The sequence below is a fragment of the Leuresthes tenuis genome, unplaced genomic scaffold (genome assembly GCF_036924035.1).
Source record: "Leuresthes tenuis unplaced genomic scaffold, fLeuTen1.0.hap1 SCAF_1, whole genome shotgun sequence".
NCBI classification, from domain to species: Eukaryota; Metazoa; Chordata; class Actinopteri; order Atheriniformes; family Atherinopsidae; genus Leuresthes; species Leuresthes tenuis.
The window spans coordinates 10,627,529-10,650,036 of record NW_027325355.1 but is presented as its reverse complement, the minus strand read 5'-3'; the positions used below and the strand labels follow the sequence as shown (position 1 = coordinate 10,650,036).

The 22,508-nt window shown below is 42.8% G+C and overlaps 1 protein-coding gene across 1 annotated transcript; it reads right to left on the bottom strand.

Moving 5' to 3' along the window:
- Positions 1-7: 7 nt before the first annotated feature.
- Positions 8-21,382, bottom strand: LOC140296557 (NLR family CARD domain-containing protein 3-like). Its single transcript, XM_072379729.1, has 11 exons — positions 21,246-21,382; positions 20,409-20,519; positions 20,205-20,324; positions 15,412-15,490; positions 15,049-15,249; positions 14,687-14,696; positions 12,807-14,592; positions 5,801-5,974; positions 4,330-4,491; positions 2,345-2,518; positions 8-1,044 (listed from the first exon to the last, which is right to left on the bottom strand). Exons 2-11 carry the CDS (start codon positions 20,474-20,476, stop codon positions 777-779), a joined length of 3,042 nt encoding a protein of 1,013 aa, XP_072235830.1. The 5' UTR covers positions 20,477-20,519; positions 21,246-21,382; the 3' UTR covers positions 8-776.
- Between the last annotated feature and the right edge of the window lie 1,126 nt (positions 21,383-22,508).

The window sequence follows — 22,508 nt, the reverse complement described above, 5'->3', positions numbered from 1 at the left end:
CGTTCTGTTAGGAGAAATGAAGCAGAGCTGGACCAGTCTTCAGAGAGCTGTGTGGAGAACCAAGGACTGGATCTGGTTCTGATTCTGAGCTTTTATAAGGGCCACATCTGTCAGCAGGAACATTCAAACACTGTGAAAAGTCTTCCAGAGCCACGGCAGGATCAGTAACAGAGAATATATGATCAGAGTCATTTCAAACATCCTGAAGATTCAAATGCTTCTCATTTCCTGTGCTGATCATTAGAGACTGAGTGATTTTAGTGTCTCTGACACAGGTGATGGAGCAGTGATCACTAACATCACAAACTCCAGAGGCAGGGATCTGAGTGCTCTGTCAGTGACTCTGATATCAAGTCATGTGGAGCTCAGAGGATTGTTGAAGTTTGCTCTGGTGGCTTTATCTCTGAGCTGAAACACATCAAGTTCCACACACTGTTCTTTGACTGTGTTGGAGCTGTCAGAGAGCCAGTCCAGGTGAAGATCCCCCATGTGGGCGTATGGAGGGAGAGACACAGGTCTAATCCACATGTTCATATTTCCAGATGTACGGTGAACATGGTTTTATAAATCTTTGTGCTAAGCTATGCTAACATGTCCTGGGCCCATCTCTGTATCTGATCCAGGGTCAGAGGACCAACAGACACTTCTCACTGTTGTTCCTGCAGATGTTCTCCTTGGAGACCTCCTCCATAAATATCTGCTGTTTCTGTTCAACCAGTGTTTCTGCTGTGAGCAAAGGAAAAAGGCTCCTACATGTGTGATTGTTCATGTAACACTCAGCAGGAAGCAAAAACACAGGGCTGAGTGCAGGACAGAGAACATGTTTCCAGCTCTTCCTCCTCTATCAGACATTGTGTGTGGCTGCAGCAGGCCTCTCCATACCTGAGTTTGTGTGGATCCTTCAGTGCAGCTGTCAGCAGCTTCACTCCTGAGTCTCCTGGATGGTTGTAGCTCAGGTCCAGCTCTCTCAGATGGGAGGGGTTGGAGGTCACAGCTAAGGCCAGAGAAGCACAGCCTTCCTCTGTGATCAGACAGCCTGACAGGCTGCAGACACACAAAACAACACAGAAACTCTGAGAGAACTGCTCTGAAACTGAAGCTGAATGTCATAAAATGTTTAGATTATTGTGAATATTTCAACATTTCACTCTTCACTGTACTCTCACTGTTTCTCTTCACTCTGCACACCACAGACTTCCAGTACACCCCAGAGTCCTGTCATCTCCACAGATATTCTGCTGACTCTGCAGCTGTATCAGTCAGCACAGTTACGTGCACAGACTGACTGGACCATTTAACAGGAACACCATCCTTGTAACTGTTCACATGCAGAGGAGCAGAATCCAGTTACTGACTGAAGTCTTTCTGACGCTGCTACTCTGTGGGCTGAGTGAGAAACATCTCATAGTTGAATATTTTCCCAACAGAGCACTTTGCTCTCAGTCAGCAGGTTTACTTGTGGTTCCCAGAGTTTCTAAAAGTAGAATGGGAGGCAGAGCCTTCAGGTATCAGGCCCCTCTCTGTGGAACCAGCTGCCAGTTTGGCTTCAGGAAGCAGACACCCTCTCTACCTTTAAGATTAGGCTTAAAACTTTCCTTTGTGATAAAGTTTATAGTTAGGGATGGCTCAGGTGACCCTGAAACATCCCATAGTTCTGCTGCTATAGGCCCAGACTGCTGGGGGACCTCCCATGATGCACCTCTCCTCCTTCTGCTCTCTTTACTCTCCATGTATATATGACATCATTGCTGTCATTAACTTGTGTTTCTCTTTCTCAGCAGATATCTCTGGCCTGGTGTTATGGTGCTTGTTGTCCCCTCTTTCCTGCCCTCTCAACCCCCAGCTGGTCGAGGCAAATGGCCGCCCTTCCATGTTCTGGTTCTGATGGAGGTTTCTTCCTGTTAAAAGGGAGTTTTTTCTCTCCACAGTCGCCTCATGCACGCTCAGGGCGGGAGATTGGATCAAAGAGACGTTTCAGTGCAATAACCATACAAATATAATCACTTTGCTCCAGTGAAGTGTGTCCACATTTAAAGGAGGTTTGATGCTCACATTTAGGGGAAAAAACAGCTCATATTTCTGTAAAGTAGTTTACTTTGGGTATGTGATGGATCTCTGTTTTAGGACAAATCTACAGAAATGGAAAGGAGTTAAAGTAAAAGAGCACTTTGGTATTTATTTAAACTGTGTGTGTTATATTTCATTATCAGAGTTATTTAAGCCAGATAATCAAAAGGAAGAACAAATCAACCTCTTTCACTGATCAAGGTACCTGGAAGCTGTTTTTCATCCATTTAAGCCAGAATTATATCAGCTCTCAGCTGAAAAGTTCATGAATCCTTACCTGAGTATTTCCAGTCTGCAGTTTTGACTCTTCAGTCCAACAGAAAGCTGCTTCACGCCTGAATCCTGCAGGTTGTTGTTACTCAGGCCCAGTTCTGTCAGAGTGGAGGACTGGGACCTGAGAGCTGAGGACAGAGCTTCACAGCTTCTCTCTGAGAGGTTACAGCAATTCAGTCTGAGAAGGAAATGAGATGGAAGGAAATAACTTGATCCATTAATCAATCAAACTACATTCATATTTGATTAGTGGAAGAATTCTGTTTCACTGTTTGTTTCAGTTTATTTGTTAATTACATTAAAGTGATGGAAAATGTCTACAAGTGCTGTCTTAGCTCAGTAGATGGAGAAAATAAAAGATGTATCTTCTGCTGTTATTTGGCTCATCCTGTTTTGTTAGTGATGATCTCAGCTCAGCAAAGAACACCATGGGAGCAAAGCATCTTCTCACACTAACAGTCAGCTGTTTTGCCGGCACCACTGTGTTATCTTCATCAGCTCATATGAACAAATGTGGCTGTTAAGGCCCTCGGCCTCTGGAGAACTCACTCAACCTCCCTCCTTCATGCAAAGTCGAGTGTCATCATCCAGCAAGGATTGGCTCTTTTGAGCCTTCTGCCCTAAATTCCTCAGGTTTATCTTGTCTTTTTCATCCCCTTGTTCACTCAATAAAGCTTTAAACTCCAGCTTAGCATGTGGAAATACTTCATGTAACTTCCCTCTAACCCTAGCTGAGAAGGGCTCTGTAGCTGCAGCCTTTGTCTGTCACTCTGCAGGCTGCCATGCTTTCTGTAGGACTGACACACATTTCTTCCAAGAAATCAATACATAAAGGACAACTTGTTTTTCTCTTACATCGACTCACTTCGAAAAGTTCCCACAGAAAAGTACATTTAAAAGGTTTAAACAGCACTTTGGTTATTTATTTATCCATTTTTAGAGTTTCTCGTGTTCAAAACAGACAAAACAGACAGCAAAACTAAATCTACACTTCAGGACGTTCTGTGATAGAAATATTCTGATCCTTTATGCCCACATAATCATTTCTGCTTCTGTGTAACTGCTTATGTTGACGTATGCATGAGATTAATAGCTGCACTCAGAGATCACCACTGTCCACTCTAAGAACTGAGTGTCCCACAGCCTTGGCGGTATCAACACCACTATCTGCTCCCTGCAGGACAGAAGGAAATGTCTCATGCATAGACGCAAGCATCCGTCTTCTCTACCCTATAAAAGCCTCCTGAGAACTCTGTATCTTTGAACATTTGCATCACAGCTTCTGTAAGCAAATGTTCCCTTGCTGCAGGATAATTAAATGTCATCTGCTTTTGAATATCAGACAGTATTCCTGAGTATTCTTATTCGTTTTCCAGACATACTGAAAACATGCAGTCATCATGACTCTGAGGAGTCTGGGGAGGAAATATCAGAGAAAAACAGCAACATTTCTGTGGACTGTGTGGAGCTGTTTTTGGAGAGCTTCTAGATTTAGTCGATAAAATGCTGTAAAATATCCTTTTTTATGCCATTTTAATATTTGGACTCAGACTTGGGGAGCAGCAAGGACTTGGAGATCCTGATTGTAGTCATCTACAGGCATCTGTTTATAAAAATAACTTAAACATGATATTTTTCCATTGTGTTCAAACATGTCTTCTTCACTTCCAGTAACACTTAGAAGGATTCTGTCTGTTTGGGAAATATATTCAGCTTCAAATTCACTAAAAGATTATGTGGCTTTGTCGCCCGTTAAATGGCAGGAAACCAGAAGCTGCACATCTGTCTAATTCACAAGCGTTCAAAAAAGGGTCAGGTTCACCTCAAAGCAAATAACCGTACAGATATCATAACTTTGTTCCAGTGTGATTGTTCATGTAACACTCAGCAGGAAGCAAAACACAGGGCTGAGTGCAGGACAGAGAACATGTTTCCAGCTCTTCCTCCTCTATCAGACATTGTGTGTGGCTGCAGCAGGCCTGTCCATACCTGAGTTTGTGTGGATCCTTCAGTGCAGCCATCAGAAGCTTCACTCCTGAGTCTCCTGGATGGTTGTAGCTCAGGTCCAGCTCTCTCAGATGGGGGGGGTTGGAGGTCACAGCTTCAGCCAGAGAAGCACAGCCTTCCTCTGTGATCAGACAGCCTGACAGGCTGCAGACACACAAAACAACACAGAAACTCTGAGAGAACTGCTCTGAAACTGAAGCTGAACGTCATCAAATGTTTAGATTATTGTGAATATTTCAACATTTCACTCTTCACTGTACTCTCACTGTTTCTCTTCACTCTGCACACCTCAGACTTCCAGTACACCCCAGAGTCCTGTCATCTCCACAGATATTCTGCTGACTCTGCAGCTGTATCAGTCAGCACAGTTACGTGCACAGACTGACTGGACCATTTAACTGGAACACCATCCTTGTAACTGTTCACATGCAGAGGAGCAGAATCCAGTTACTGACTGAAGTCTTTCTGACGCTGCTACTCTGTGGGCTGAGTGAGAAACATCTCATAGTTGAATATTTTCCCAACAGAGCACTTTGCTCTCAGTCAGCAGGTTTACTTGTGGTTCCCAGAGTTTCTAAAAGTAGAATGGGAGGCAGAGCCTTCAGGTATCAGGCCCCTCTCTGTGGAACCAGCTGCCAGTTTGGCTTCAGGAAGCAGACACCCTCTCTACCTTTAAGATTAGGCTTAAAACTTTCCTTTGTGATAAAGCTTATAGTTAGGGATGGCTCAGGTGACTGTGAAACATCTCATAGTTATGCTGCTATAGGCTTAGTCTGCTGGGGGACCTCCCATGATGCACCTCTCCTCCTTCTGCTCTCTTTACTCTCCATGTATATATGACATCATTGCTGTCATTAACTTGTGTTTCTCTTTCTCAGCAGATATCTCTGGCCTGGTGTTATGGTGCTTATTGTCCCCTCTTTCCTGACCTCTCAACCCCCAGCTGGTCGAGGCAGATGGCCGCCCTACCTGGTTCTGGTTCTGATGGAGGTTTCTTCCTGTTAAAAGGGAGTTTTTTCTTTTCACAGTCGCCTTGTGCACGCTCAGAACAGGGGATTGGATCAAAGTGAAGTTTCAGTGCAATAAACATACAGATATCATAACTTTGTTCCAGTGCAGTGTGTCCACATTTAAAGGAGGTTTGATGCTCACATTTAGAGGAAAAACAGCTCATGTTTCTGTAAAGTAGTTTACTTTGGGTATGTGATGGATCTGTGTTTTAGGACAAATCTACAGGAATGGAAAGGAGTTAAAATAAAAGAGCACTTTGGTATTTCTTTAAACTGTGTGTGTTATATTTCATTCGCTTCATTATCAGAGTTATTTAAGCCAGATAATAAAAAGGCAGAACAGATCAACCTCTTTCATTGATCAAGGTACCTGGAAACTGTTTTTTCATCCATTTAAGCCAGAATTATATCAGCTCTCAGCTGAAAAGTTCATGAATCCTTACCTGAGTGTTACGAGTCTGCAGTTTTGACTCTTCAGTCCAACAGAAAGCTGCTTAACTCCTGAATCCTGCAGGTTGTTGTTACTCAGGCCCAGTTCTGTCAGAGTGCAGGACTGGGAGCTGAGAACTGAGGACAGAGCTTCACAGCTTCTCTCTGAGAGGCTACAGCCACTCAGTCTGAGGAGGAAATGAGATGGAAGGAAATAACTTGATCCATTGATCAATCAAACTACATTCATATTTGATTAGTGGAAGAATTCTGTTTCACTGTTTGTTTCAGTTTATTTGTTAATTACATTAAAGTGATGGAAAATGTCTACAAGTGCTGTCTTAGCTCAGTAGATGGAGAAAATAAAAGATGTATCTTCTGCTGTTATTTGGCTCATCCTGTTTTGTTAGTGATGATCTCAGCTCAGCAAAGAACACCATGGGAGCAAAGCATCTTCTCACACTAACAGTCAGCTGTTTTGCCGGCACCACTGTGTTATCTTCATCAGCTCATATGAACAAATGTGGCTGTTAAGGCCCTCGGCCTCTGGAGAACTCACTCAACCTCCCTCCTTCATGCAAAGTCGAGTGTCATCATCCAGCAAGGATTGGCTCTTTTGAGCCTTCTGCCCTAAATTCCTCAGGTTTATCTTGTCTTTTTGGTCCCCTTGTTCACTCAATAAAGCTTTAAACTCCAGCTTAGCATGTGGAAATACTTCATGTAACTTCCCTCTAACCCTAGCTGAGAAGGGCTCTGTAGCTGCAGCCTTTGTCTGTCACTCTGCAGGCTGCCATGCTTTCTGTAGGACTGACACACATTTCTTCCAAGAAATCAATACATAAAGGACAACTTGTTTTTCTCTTACATCGACTCACTTTGAAAAGTTCCCACAGAAAAGTACATTTAAAAGACTTAAACTGCACTTTGGTTATTTATTTATTCATTTGTTAGAGTTTCTCGTGTTCAAAACAGACAAAACAGACAGCAAAACTAAATCTACACTTCAGGACGTTCTGTGATAGAAATATTCTGATCCTTTATGCCCACATAATCATTTCTGCTTCTGTGTAACTGCTTATGTTGACGTATGCATGAGATTAATAGCTGCACTCAGAGATCACCACTGTCCGCTCTAAGAACTGAGTGTCCCACAGCCTTGGCGGTATCAACACCACTATCTGCTCCCTGCAGGACAGAAGGAAATGTCTCATGCATAGACGCAAGCATCCGTCTTCTCTACCCTATAAAAGCCTCCTGAGAACTCTGTATCTTTGAACATTTGCATCACAGCTCCTGTAAGCAAATGTTCCCTTGCTGCAGGATAATTAAATGTCATCTGCTTTTGAATATCAGACAGTATTCCTGAGTATTCTTATTCGTTTTCCAGACATACTGAAAACATGCAGTCATCATGACTCTGAGGAGTCTGGGGAGGAAATATCAGAGAAAAACAGCAACATTTCTGTGGACTGTGTGGAGCTGTTTTTGGAGAGCTTCTAAATTTAGTCTGACAAAAGGCTGTAAAATATCCTTTTTTATGCCATTTTAATATTTGGACTCAGACTTGGGGAGCAGCAAGGACTTGGAGATCCTGATTGTAGTCATCTACAGGCATCTGTTTATAAAAATAACTTAAACATGATATTTTTCCATTGTGTTCAAACATGTCTTCTTCACTTCCAGTAACACTTAGAAGGATTCTGTCTGTTTGGGAAATATATTCAGCTTCTGATTCACTAAAAGATTATGTGGCTTTGTCGCCCGTTAAATGGCAGGAAACCAGAAGCTGCACATCTGTCTAATTCATAAGCGTTTAAAAAAGGGTCAGGGTCATTAGCAAATAACCATACAGATATCATAACTTTGTTCCAGTGCAGTGTGTCCACATTTAAAGGAGGTTTGATGCTCACATTTAGAGTAAAAAACAGCTCTTATTTCTGTAAAGTAGTTTACTTTGGGTATGTGATGGATCTGTGTTTTAGGACAAATCTACAGGAATGGAAAGGATGGACATACTGCATCTCAGTGTGGTCTGCTAGCTGTACTGAAGTAGACAGGAATATGCTGCAGAAAGTGGTCAACACTGCAAAGAGGATCATCAGCCGCCCTCTCCCCTCCATGGACTCCATTTACAGGGTTTTATAAATCTTTGAGCTAAGCTAGGCTAACATGTCTTGGACCCATCTCTGTATCTGATCCAGGGTCAGAGGACCAACAGACACTTCTCACTGTTGTTCCTGCAGATGTTCTCCTTGGAGACCTCCTCCACAAATATCTGCTGTTTCTGTTCAACCAGTGTTTCTGCTGTGAGCAAAGGAAAAAGGCTCCTACATGTGCGATTGTTCATGTAACACTCAGCAGGAAGCAAAAACACAGGGCTGAGTGCAGGACAGAGAACATGTTTCCAGCTCTTCCTCCTCTATCAGACATTGTGTGTGGCTGAAGCAGGCCTCTCCATACCTGAGTTTGTGTGGATCCTTCAGTGCAGCCATCAGCAGCTTCACTCCTGAGTCTCCTGGATGGTTGTAGCTCAGGTCCAGCTCTCTCAGATGGGAGGGGTTGGAGGTCACAGCTAAGGCCAGAAAAGCACAGCCTTCCTCTGTGATCAGACAGCCTGACAGGCTGCAGACACACAAAACAACACAGAAACTCTGAGAGAACTACTCTGAAATTGAAGCTGAATGTCATCAAATGTTTAGATTATTGTGAATATTTCAACATTTCACTTTTCACTGTACTCTCACTGTTTCTCTTCACTCTGCACACCTCAGACTTCCAGTACACCCCAGAGTCCTGTCATCTCCACAGATATTCTGCTGACTCTGCAACTGTATCAGTCAGCACAGTTACGTGCACATTTGAGTGGAGCTTTGCTCGCAGACTGACTGGACCATTTAACTGGAACACCATCCTGGTAACTGTTCACATGCAGAGGAGCAGAATCCAGTTACTGACTGAAGTCTGTCTGATGCTGCAACTCTGTGGGCTGAGTGAGAAACATCTCATAGTTGGATATTTTCCCAACAGAGCACTTTCTCTCAGACTGCAGGTTTACTTGTGGTTCCCAGGGTTTCAAAAAGTAGAATGGGAGGCAGAGCCTTCAGTTATCAGGGCCCTCTCTGTGGTACCAGTTGCCAGCTTGGCTTCAGGAAGAAGACACCCTCTCTACCTTTAAGATTAGGCTTAAAACTTTCCTTTGTGATAAAGCTTATAGTTAGGGATGGCTCAGGTGACCCTGAAACATCCCATAGTTATGCTGCTATAGGCCCAGACTGCTGGGGGACCTCCCATGATGCACCTCTCCTCCCTCTGCTCTCTTTTCTCTCCATGTTCATATGACATTATTGTTGTCATTAACTTGTGTTTCTCTTTCTCAGCAGGTATCTCTGGCCTGGTGTTATGGTGCTTGTTGTCCCCCAGCTGGTCGAGGCAGATGGCTGCCCTTCCTGGTTTTGGTTCTGATGGAGGTTTCTTCCTGTTAAAAGGAAGTTTTTCTCTACACAGTCGCCTCATGCACGCTCAGGACGGGAGATTGGATCAAAGAGACGTTTCAGTGCAATAAACATACAGATATCATAACTTTGTTCCAGTGCAGTGTGTCCACATTTAAAAAAAACAGCTCATGTTTCTGTAAATTAATTTACTTTGGGTATGTAATGGATCTGTGTTTTAGGACAAATCTACAGAAATGGAAAGGAGTTAAAGTAAAAGAGCACTTTGGTATTTCTTTAAACTGTGTGTTATATTTCATTCTCTTCATTATCAGAGTTATTTAAGCCAGATAATAAAAAGGCAGAACAGATCAACCTCTTTCATTGATCAAGGTACCTGGAAGCTGTTTTTTCATCCATTTAAGCCAGAATTATATCAGCTCTCAGCTGAAAAGTTCATGAATCCTTACCTGAGTGTTTCCAGTCTGCAGTTTTGACTCTTCAGTCCAACAGAAAGCTGCTTCACGCCTGAATCCTGCAGGTTGTTGTTACTCAGGCCCAGTTCTGTCAGAGTGGAGGACTGGGAGCTGAGAGCTGAAGACAGAGCTTCACAGCTTCTCTCTGAGAGGTTACAGCCACTCAGTCTGAGGAGAAAATGAGATTGAAGGAAATAACTTGATCCGTTGATCAATCAAACTACATTCATATTTGATTAGTGGAAGAATTCTGTTTCACTGTTTGTTTCTTTTTATTTGTTAATGACATTAAAGTGATAGAAAATGTCTACATGTGCTGTCTTAGCTCAGTAGATGGAGAAAATAAAAGATGTATCTTCTGCTGTTATTGGCTCATCCTGTTTTGTTAGTGATGATCTCAGCTCAGCAAAGAATCTTCTCACACTAACAGTCAGCTGTTTTGCCGGCACCATTGTGTTATCTTCATCAGCTCATATGAACAAATGTGGCTGTTAAGGCCCTCGGCCTCTGGAGAAGTCACTCAACCTCCCTCCTTCATGCAAAGTCGAGTGTCATCATCCAGCAAGGATTGTCTGTTCTGACCCTTCTGCTCAGCTTTTTCAAGACCTCATTGGACTGGCGTCCAGACTCTGCTCTCATAATCACAGCTGATGGCACACCATCTATCCATTTTCTATACCCGTTTAATCCAATTTAGAGTTGTGGGGGGACCGGATTCTATCCAAGCTGTGATTGGGCAAGAGGCAGGGTACACCTGGACAGGTTGCCAGTCCATCACAGAGACAAACAACCGTGCACACTCTCAGTCACTTCTGAGAACAATTTAGAGGCACCAATTAACCTGACAGGTATGTCTTTGGACGTTGGGAGGAAGCTGGAGAACCCAGAGAGAACACATGCAAACACGGAGAGGACATGCAATAGGCCCCAGCTGAACCTGGAACCTTGGTACTGTGAGGCAACAGTGCTAATCACCACACCACTGTCCAGCCTTCTATAAAAAGATCCTGAAGAGACTCTTTCAGGGGGCAGCTGCAGCTTGGTGTGCAGTTTGCTCCCTCTGCTTGTGTTGAATTTTTGATGGTGCAACTATCTTTTTTTTATATCCTGGTTGATCTTCTTGTGTGATCCTGTGCTTTTGATAAAGAATCTTGAACTGCTTCTGAGACTGAGCTCGACTTTAATTAGTTTTGCAGCTTGTTCAGTTCCTTTGTTATGCATCGTTGAGGTTTAGAGGTGCTTCTCTTTGGGTATTTCTGTTTGGTTCATTTAGTTTAGAGAGGCTTTTTAATGGTTCTTTCTCTAAGTAAGTAGTTGAGCTACCAAAATATTAAGTAAAAACTTTTTTATGTTTTGATTATTTATTGATTTGAGTTGCTCCTTCTGCCCTAAATTCCTCAGGTGTATCTTGTCTTTTTGATCCCCTTGTTCACTCAATAAAGCTTTAAACTCCAGCATAGTATGTGGAAATACTTCATGTAACTTCACTCTAACCCTAGCTGAAAAGGGCTCTGTAGCTGCAGCCTTTGTCTGTCACTCTGCAGGCTGCCATGCTTTCTGTAGGACTGACACACATTTCTTCCAAGAAATCAATACATAAAGGACAACTTGTTTTTCTCTTACATCGACTCACTTTGAAAAGTTCCCACAGAAAAGTACATTTAAAAGACTTAAACTGCACTTTGGTTATTTATTTATTCATTTGTTAGAGTTTCTCGTGTTCAAAACAGACAAAACAGACAGCAAAACTAAATCTACACTTCAGGATGTTCTGTGATAGAAATATTCTGATCCTTTATGCCCACATAATCATTTCTGCTTCTGTGTAACAGCTTATGTTGACGTATGCATGAGATTAATAGCTGCACTCAGAGGTCACCTACCTTGGCGGTATCAACACCACTATCTGCTCCCTGCAGGACAGAAGGAAATGTCTCATGCATAGACGCAAGCATCCGTCTTCTCTACCCTATAAAAGCCTCCTGAGAACTCTGTATCTTTGAACATTTGCATCACAGCTCCTGTATGTAAATGTTCCCTTGCTGCAGGATAATTAAATGTCCTCTGCTTTTGAATTTCAGACAGTATTCCTGAGTATTCTTGTTCATTTTCCAGACATACTGAAAACATGCAGTCATCATGACTCTGAGGAGTCTGGGGAGGAAATATCAGAGAAAAACAGCAACATTTCTGTGGACTGTGTGGAGCTGTTTTTGGAGAGCTTCTAAATTTAGTCGATAAAATGCTGTAAAATATCCTTTTTTATGCCATTTTAACATTTGGACTCAGACTTGGTGAGCAGTTTGGAGATCCTGATTGTAGTCATCTACAGGCATCTGTTTATAAAAAAAAATCACTTAGACACCTGATTGAAGTCAGGTGACACGACCTGGCTCAAAGGCCACATCAAAAAGGAGGAAGCACACGGTTTTAAGGTTTACAAAACAAGTATTTTATTTATTAAAGTAATCCAAGTCCAAAACTAAACTGAATATGCAACAAAAGAGTAACTGTGAGGAGTGGCAATTAGTTGCAGTGATGTTGTACATGGAAAATGTGCTGTCAGTGTGTTGTATGGTGCAAAACTTCAAAACCAAAAGGTAATGCCAACAGAACCCAATATACGCTGCTGTCCTCAAGGAGCAAGCCTCTCCCAAAGGGACAGGGACAGAGCTTTTAATCACTACCTCACAGAACGACGTTGCACTGAGTTGCACTAATCAGAGCCCAGTGCTCCAGTCAGCTCAGGATCTGAGGGGAGATAAAGAAACATACCCACACAAGGCCCCGAAAGACACCCAAAGGGCCGTGACACGAAGTAACTAACTAATGATATGGGAGCAAATAAACTCCTTTAATTAATCAATGAAACAAATTGACTCTAAAATTGAAAAATAATTGTCACCATGTTCTTCCTCAGAAGAACTGCTGAGTTTCTATTTCCAACAAAGTATCATCTCATATCACTTGTAAGATGATATTTTGTTGTGAACTGACACTGTAGATAAACTAAAGTTAATTTGAAACTGAGTTTAATGCTGATTCTGCTGTTTTTTTCCAGTTAATAAGTATAGAATGTATTTAAAAAGAAATGTATCTATGTTTGTACTCACAGCACTTTGTTGGAGGCTTTGACCACTGGCAGCAGCCTCAGAAGAGCCTCCTCTGAAGCAGAGTATTTCTTCAGGTCAAACACATCCAGATCTTTTCCTGATGACAGTAAGATGAAGACCAGAGCTGACCACTGAGCAGGAGACAGTTTATCTGTGGAGAGACTTCCTGAACTCAGGGACTGTTGGATCTGCTCCACTAGAGAACGATCATTCAGTTCATTCAGACAGTGGAACAGATTGATGCTTCTCTCTGCAGACAGACTCTCACTGATCTTCTTCTTGATGTAATCAACTGTTTCCTGATTGGTCTGTGAGCTACTTCCTGTCTGTGTCAGCAGATCACGTAGGAGACTCTGATTGGTCTGCAGGGAAAGACCCAGGAGGAAGCGGAGGAACAGGTCCAGGTGTCCATTTGGACTCTGTAAGGCCTTGTTCACAGCACTCTGATGGAGATGTTTTACATATGGTTCATTGAACCATTTAGGCCACCAGTGGGTTGTTTGCTGCTCCATCAGGTTGACTCCAGAGTTGATGAAGGTCAGATGGACATGAAGAGCAGCCATAAACTCCTGAACACTCAGATGGATGAAGCAGAACACCTTCTCCTGGTACAGCCCTCTCTCCTCTTTAAATATCTGTGTGAACACTCCTGAGTACACTGAGGCTGCTGAGATATCGATGCCACACTCTGTCAGGTCTGATTCATAGAAGATCAGGTTTCCTTTTTGCAGCTGCTCAAAAGCCAGTTTTCCCAGAGACTCAATCATCTTCCTGCTCTCTGGACTCCAGTGTGGATCTGTCTCAGCTCCTCCATCATACTTGACCTTCTTCACTTTGGCCTGAACCACCAGGAAGTGGATGTACATCTCAGTCAGGGTCTTGGGCAGCCCTCCTCCCTCTCTGGTTTTCAACACATCCTCCAGAACTGTAGCAGTGATCCAGCAGAAGACTGGGATGTGGCACATGATGTGAAGGCTTCGTGATGTCTGGATGTGGGAGATGATCCTGCGGGCCTGCTTCTTATCTCTGAATCTCTTCCTGAAGTACTCCTCCTTCTGTGGGCCAATGAACCCTCTGACCTCTGTCACCATGCCAACACAGCCAGGAGGGATCTGATTGGCTGCTGCAGGTCGTGTGGTTATCCAGAGGCGAGCAGAGGGAAGCAGTTTCCCCCTGATGAGGTTTGTCAGCAGCACATCCACTGAGGTGGACTCTGTAACATCAGTCAGGGGCTCCTTGTTGTGGAAGTCCAGAGGAAGTCGACACTCATCCAGACCGTCAAAGATGAACACAACCTGGAACTCTTCAAAGCTGCAGATTCCTGCTTCTTTGGTTTCAGTAAAGAAGTGATGAACAAGTTCCACCAAGCTGAACTTTTTCTCTTTCAGCACATTCAGCTCTCTGAAAGTGAATGGAAACATGAACTGGATGTCCTGGTTGGCTTTGCCTTCAGCCCAGTCCAGAGTGAACTTCTGTGTTAAGACTGTTTTCCCAATGCCAGCCACTCCCTTTGTCATCACTGTTCTGATTGGTTCATCTCTTCCAGGTGGGAGTTTAAAGATGTCTTCTTGTCTGATGGTTGTTTCTGCTCTGCCTGCTTTCCTGGATGCTGTTTCAATCTGTCTGATCTCATGTTCATCATTGACCTCTCCAGTCCCTCCCTCTGTGATGTAGAGCTCTGTGTAGATCTGATTCAGAGGGGTTGGGTTTCCTGCTCTAGAAATCCCCTCAAACACACACTGGAACTTCTTCTTCAGAGCAGATTTAAGTTTACGTCCACAAAATTCTGAATGGACACAAAGAGTAACAATAGTAAATAAATATTTCAACCCTGTAAAGAATGAGTATTTGAACATGTGGTAAATGGAATGGACTTGTACTTGTATAGCGCTTTTCTAGTCTAGCTGACCACTCAAAGCGCTTCACTACATGCCGCATTCACCCCTCTCACACACATTCATACAGCACGTCTTAGGACATAACTACGTGCTTTCTAAGCATTCACACACACACATTCATACCCCCAATGATACACTGGGGGAGCAACGTGGGGTTCAGTGTCTTGCCCAAGGACGCTTCGACATGTATCCTGGGGAAGCCAGAGTCGAACCACCGACCTTCCGATTGGTGGGCGACTGCTCTTCCTCCTGAGCTACAGCTGTTGTTCTGTGTGTTGAGACATCAGTAAATGTGTCATTTATCCAGCAGGTTAAATCTTTAGAGAAATCCTCTTACTGCTCTGCAGACGGTCAGCCAGCTCCTCCTGCTTCATTCTCCTCAGGAAGTGAACTGTGATCTTCACTAATGCCTCTCTGCTGCTCCTCTGCTCTTCATCCTCATCCTCCCTCTGACTCTCTAAGCATTCTGGGTAATCTGCACTCAGAACCTTCTGGATCTTCTTCAGCTCCTCCTTCACAAAAGTGACCATGTTGTCCTCCAGCAGCTGGAACAGAATACTATATGAATGAGCCAATCAGACTGAAGTCATGGAGCCAAACATCAGATCCATGTTGGACACACTGACAATCCACTGGTCTACAAAGTGCAGCATGGAGATGACTGTGAACAGAATAGATGGAAAAGTAGTTGTTGTACATGTACAGACCATAAATATGGAGTCCAGCTGTGTTTGATGCTGCTGGGCAGACTGACCACTGGGAACCTCTGAGCTCTGCTGGTCCACTCTGTGGAGGAATCATGAAGAATGAGCTCACATTCTGTCTGTCCACACCGAGACAAACACAAGGTAAAGGTCCTATTAGTTAGATTGTTGATTACAACTCTGTCAAAGATTGCTCTCACTACTATTAACAGTGAAATATAATTTCTGTCTGTATTTAAGTGGAGCTTCAGTAGCTTCTATTTTATTGTGCTTTTATTGACCTTTTTAATGATGTGGACCACCAAGATATTCTCACAAGTTGTTTTCAGCCATTCAACATGTGCCTATGTGCCTGTTTTTCTTGTTTTGCTTTAAACAGAACTTGAAGATGTCACTAGCTTTAGACAATTCCACAGGACCATTGTTAATATAACCATCTATTTATGCATTAGACAACATTCTGCTGTGGTAGAAGAACACAGCCGCTGTGGGAACATCCTCTATGCTGTCATCTCTTACATGTGATGGACACAACAGGTCCATCAGTGAAACCCATTCATCCCTCTCTCCAACGACTCTCTCCAGCTCCTCCTGGGGGATCCTGGAGGTGACCCCAGGCCAAATGGGATATATGATCCCTCCAGTTTGTTCTGAGTCCCCCTTCGGGGTCTGCTAACAACAACAGTAGCTTCTTTTAAATCATCAACTTGTATTTTAGACCTAATCCCAACCAGATTGTTCAAGAAGATCTCTATATTGGATTTGATCAGTCTGTCTTTGTTGCCAGGATATGTACCTCAGACTTTTAACAACATGCTGAAGGATGCACATCTTTTGTCCAGAATTAAATTTTTGTGAATCTCAACTCCTCCTTCCAGTTGAAGAACACATGAACAAAGGCCCTGGAGTGGAGCTGGTCAGTGTTTGATTGTATAAGACTAATTTTAGTGAGCACAGGTAAACATGTAAACAGCTTTTTGTGAAACATTCTCAAAATTAATCTGATGCAGCACTTTGTTATGATTTTAATGGGGCTGTCAAACAATCAATTACTTTAATCGCAATTAATCACATTTTTCCAAAGTTAACTCACGATTAAACTCTATATTACGGTGTACATTTTAGGACATCCTCAGGATCAGGCAATTCGGCGTCATTCCTCAGATGAAAAGGTGTCAGACTGGCACCAAAAGGCTTCATAAAAAAAACTTTTCACAATGAACGGCCTCAAAAAAACAAATGTCACACTCAACGGCATCAGCTCAAACGCTGTCATTTAAAACGGCTTCAGCTCAAAAGTTCTCATTTAAAAAGGCTTCGGCTCAAAAGTTCTCACATAAAACGGCTTCAGCTCAAAAGTTCTCATTTAAAAAGGCATCAACTCAAAAGTTCTCATTTAAAATGGCTTCAGCTCAAAAGTTCTCATTTAAAAAGGCATCAGCTAAAAGGTTGTCAGACTCAACGGCATCAGCTCAAAAGTTCTCACATAAAACGGCTTCAGCTCAAAAGTTGTCACACTGAACGGCATCAGGAAAAAAAAACGTCAGACTGAAAGGCATCAGCTAAAAGGTTGTAAAACGGCACCGGGAAAAAATGTCACGGGTGCAAAGTCTAGGCAATGATAGTCTTTGGTCTGGGTTTGACCCATGGATGTAATATAATCCATGGTTTGATCGCGGATTCCCAAAGGGGAACTATGAAAGTCCAGTCACTTTTGCGCAGTTTTGCTAAACCACCTCCTGGCCATGTGCATTTGTTTACAACAGAGCCGGCGAGTAATCAACTAAAAGAGCGGCAGATGACATTAGGCTATGTTGTTTTATATGTGACTTGTGGTACTATCTGTGAGCTACAACAGTAGACCTTGCATGGAAGTGCACCGTTTTAGCTGTGGGGAGTAGATAGTAACAAAGTAATTAATATCTCTAGGGTAAGTTGAGACGCCTGCCCCATACACTAAATAATTTAAATAAGCAGACGCAATTTAATTAAAATATAATATAACTGTGTGGATTTAGTGATCTTGACAATGAAAAGTCAATCTTACCCACTCTCTCCTAAATGGCATGCACCCAACTTTATTTAAAAATGTCGCACTGTGGTTGAGCAATAACATTTTGCTTGTTGTACATCTTTTTCAGACATTCTTTGAAGATGTCAGCCCCGACACAAAGAAGTATACACAATGCTGAAATGTGTAAACTTACTGTTTCTGAATAAGACTTATGTACAAATATTTGTTTTATTGATGTTGATGTGTTGTCAGTCCATTATCATTGGTTTGCTTTATTTCTCATTTTGCAGTTAGGAGTCAATTATTATTATTTTTCCCCTTTTTTTTCTTTCACCTTGCCTTGCATGCAATTAGTGGCATTGCACACAGTGCACCTCCTCATATTGGCTATATGAGCATGCATGACTTGACAATGGCCTTGTTGCTGTCTGAAACGTCAAATAAAAAAATTGGAGTTGAGTGTGCGGCGTCCTCCCTTTATCCATGTTTGCTCCTTCACCAGCACCTCCATAAACTGTGGTGTGCGTTACTTTCACTAAAAAAAAAACCAGACAGACTAACACAAGTTATCGATACCTCAATAAATTGCACAGACAGTTACAATTTCAGTACACTAAATTACTTGTCAAAACACTTAAAGGATTTTGACAACTTTTGAGCTGATGCTGTTTTAAATGACAACGTTTGAGCTGATGCCGTTGAGTGTGACATTTGTTTTTCTGAGGCCGTTCATTGTGAAAAGTTTTTTTATGAAGCCTTTTGGTGCGAGGGTGACACCTTTTCATCTGAGGAATGACGCTGAATTGCCTGATCCTGAGGATGTCCTAAAATGTACACCGTACTATATTAAGAGTTATAATCAAATAAACACAAAGAAAAATGTCTTTTAATAAAAACGTGCATTGTAGACCCACTTGAAATGTCTATTTAAAAAGTACAGTACATAAAAAGGGTGGAATGCTCTCTCCGGGTCGGAAATAAGATCCTTCCACAAGTGGAGGAGTTCAAGTATCTCGGGGTCTTGTTCACGAGTGAAGGACGGATGGAACGGGAGTTTGACGGACGGATCAGTGCGGGTCCACAGTGTTGCGGGCTCTGCACCGACCCCTCGTTGTGAAGAAGCAGCTGAGCCAGATGGCGAAGATCCCCGATTTACTGGTCAATCTATGTTCCCATCCTCACCTATGGTCACGAGTTGTGGGTAGTGACCGAAAGAACGAGATCGCGAATACAAGCGGCCGAAATGGGTTTCCTCCGCAGGGTGTCTGGGCTCTCCCTTAGAGATAGGGTGAGAAGCTCAGTCATCCGGGAGGGGCTCGGAGTAAAACCGCTGCTCCTCCGCATTGAGAGGAGTCAGATGAGGTGGCTCGGGCATCTGGTTAGGATGCCTCCTGGACGCCTCCCTGGGGAGGTGTTCCGGGCACGTCCCACTGGGAGGAGACCCCGGGGGAGACCCAGGACACGTTGGAGAGACTATGGCTCTCGGGGTCTCCCCGGAAGAGCTGGAGGAGGTGGCCGGGGACAGGGATATTTGGGTTTCTTTGCTCAAGCTGCTGCCCCCGCGACCCGACCTCCAGAGAAGCGGCAGATAATGGATGGATGGACAGTACATAAAATGTCACAAAAATGTGATCTTAAACCTGACGAGGTAGTAGACAACAAACGAAAACAGAACAGGGCCTAATGACAGTTAAATGAATGAAAAACTGCAGTTATTAGACACATCAGATTCAGAACTCTGAACTCTTAGTGACTTTTATTCAATTCAAATCTTTAATTCAGCGAATAATCGTGATCAAAAAAGATTGTTTTTAATTAATCGCATCGCGATCAACGCGTCAACTATGACAGCCCAAGATTTTGATAATCTTTCTTACCTCTGTGCTACCTGTTGGTATCCATATCTGTCAGATATGGAAGTATTCTTCATGGATAACCAGCTGGGTTCAGCACTCTCCAGCTTCCTCCTGATTAAAAAACATAGATTATAATCTTCTCTGCACCCAGAACACAGTCAAAACTCAGAAGGTGATCAACTCAAAATGTCACATGTTGAATTTAATCTAAACCATTTAAAGTAAATATCTTGAAATAAAACTAAATAATAAACCTAAAATACACTGAGAACAGTAAATGATAAATAATAAGCAAAGATCATAAACCCTCCGTTTTGCTTTTGTAAAGTAACAGAATAAGAGATAATTTCTATGGAAACAAACTAAGTCTTCCATCACACACAGATGTTCACATCCATGAAACTAGAGTCAGGGTTCCAGATGTGGTGCCAAGTATTACAAGCTTTATATCTACAGACAGGTGAAGCTGTTTGATTCAAACCTCTGATGCAGAATGTCTGCTGTTCTCTTTGCTGTTGAAGTGTGTGTTGTCATAAAATAAAACAATCAGAAGAAAAGGTTGTGGATGTCCACAATTTTGTTATGAACTCATACATGTGTTTGTTTAGTTAGAGGTGTATCAGTTTATTAGCAAATGTGAATAAATGATCACAGCATCTACTGCTACAGACTGTACAACAGTTCATTTCCAGCACAAAGTGGACTCAATACTTAGATTTCCTATGTGTGACAGACACAGTTTAAATGTGGCGGTAGGTGATGGAGGCTGTGTTTGTGGAAAACATCCAACACGCACCGCTTCACATATGAACATAGAAATGGATGTGAAACAGAGCTGAGCTCACATTAAACACATGTTGGAATAAAAACTGATCAAACTGACTCTGCTACATTTTACTCTGTTACAACATTTACACTCAGCTCACCTCTTAAAGGATGGATGTTGGTCTGATTTGAAGTAAAGAGGTAGATCCATTGACTCATTGCTCTTAAAGGACACACAGCTGGGTTCAGGTTCTGGTTCTGGTTCTGGTTCAGGTTGGTTCCTATGAATAAAGGTGCTTTGGTGATGTGAGTGCTGAGCTCTGACATGGAGCAGAGTCATGGACAGTTAGAGATGGTCATCTCACCTCTGAGCTTTGCTCTGGCTCTCATGTTCCCCACACAGAGTGGTTTTAGTGTCCTCACACTGATCCATGCTGCTGAATTCACATCAGCTCACACACACTTTCTACCTTCATCTGCAGAGGAAACACAAATCATTCATCTGCACATCAACTCAAATCCTCCTCTCCATCATTTGGGCTGTAAAAAGATCAGCTGCTGTACTTCCATCAGTCCACTGGAGAGAGGCATGGAGCAGCACAGACATCATGATCATGATGATGATGATGATGATGATGAAGCATTTCCATTTACTGACACACACTGATTATCTAAACCTGCAGCATGAACAGCTCCACTGTAGATAAGTAGCAGCAGGACTCCAGAAATCCATCCTGCAGGATCACTGCAGTCTGACAGGAACCACCAGGGAGCGGTCACTCCTCTCTGTTAAATATCATTCACCCACTGATGAGTCCACATGATCACACACAGAGGCTCCAGACACACCTGAATTATGATCCTTCATAAAACAGGTTGAGTATCAGAGTCCAACAGGATCAGAGTCCAGGATTAATCTGGATCTCATGTCAGGACTCAGAGTTTTATTGTGAGTGTGTTCAGAGAGCAGTGATGAACAGAGTGTCAGTGAACAGCACATTTCAGTCAGAGTTCCTCTGTTGGAGGAGAAAACAGCAGCAGACTGAGTGGGAAACATTTCATGTTGGTAACAAGCTGCAGCTCCTCATCAACACACACTGATTGTTGCTGTTTACTCTCAGCTCACATGACTTGTGTCTCATCAGCAGAGGAAATCTCTCTCTGCTCGGAGACTTTGTTAAATGAATCAAAGTGTCACTTACTCAGCTTCTTCCATGAACTTCTTCCCTCTGCAGCTCTCTGCTGTCTGGACCAGGTCTGTGTGGAAGAAGAGGAAATCCTCTGCTGCTTCTCCGACATCAGTCCTCTGTGTCTGCAGGCTGCCGTCACTCTGAAACTCTGCAAAGCATAAAAGAGTCTTAAAGTGATCAGAGGTCAGCTTTATATGACACACTCAGGTGTGTTCAGGTGTGACTGATGATTTCTGACTCTCCTTCAGGGGCTGCTAAAGTACACAGAACCTCTTTTTAAGTAGAGGCACATCTACTTTTGTAAAAAATTAACTAAAATACTTTGTCAAAAATAAAAGTTCTGCTTCAACTTAAAAAGTACGGGTTCTGAAATGTACCTTTTTGGTCTAAAAGTACAAAGTAACCTGTTTTAAGGGAAATTTCAACAGCTCTGTGAATGCAAAGCTAACTGAACCTCACATCATCACCTTTATTCAACCAGGAAGTCTCACTGAGATCAGAGAGCTAATGCAAGAATGTCCAGATCATCATCTGATCTGAGGAATCTTAAATCTCTGTGATTTTAAACTGGATGAAGAAGGAATTACTGAAGATAATCTACACTGTCAACACATTTGCCAAGAATCCTTCTTCCAGCCGACAGCTTCAAACAGTTAAACACAGTGATGGGTGAGGACTAACTTCCTGCTCTGAATCTACACTGTGAGCAGAGTTCACTTTCATCCATGTCATTAGTTTCTGACTCTTCTTGTCACAGACGCCACGCTCAGTCTCTTCGTCTCTGTCTCGTTATTTTGTTGTTATGTCTGTCACCGGCTGATGGAAACACCACCCATTACTGTCCCATCCATGTAGGCTGAAAGCAGTCCTAATGTTGGGAAGACTCACAGTGATGGAACAGAATAAGTCGCTGATAATCACCAGAAAATATATCAAAACCACGGTTTAAACTGGGATTTGTACTGTGCAGGAGCTCTGTAGTTTTAGTGCTGCGACAGATGCACCAGATGTGTGCACAGAGACTAAAAACATCTGTCATCATGTGACAAACTGTGAACACATCAAGGTGACATCTCTCAGGTCTGCACAGCAATCAGAGTCATCCTGGATCCAGCTGTCTGTGTAAAACTGATACTGATAAAATGTTAGAAGTCTCCTGTGTGTCTGTATCAGCTCCAGCAGCGGTGCTGTAATGGTGATGATGGGATGAGACATGAATACCACAGTTTTTCATATTTACAGTTAACTGGAGTTGATTTATCTATTGTCAGGAAC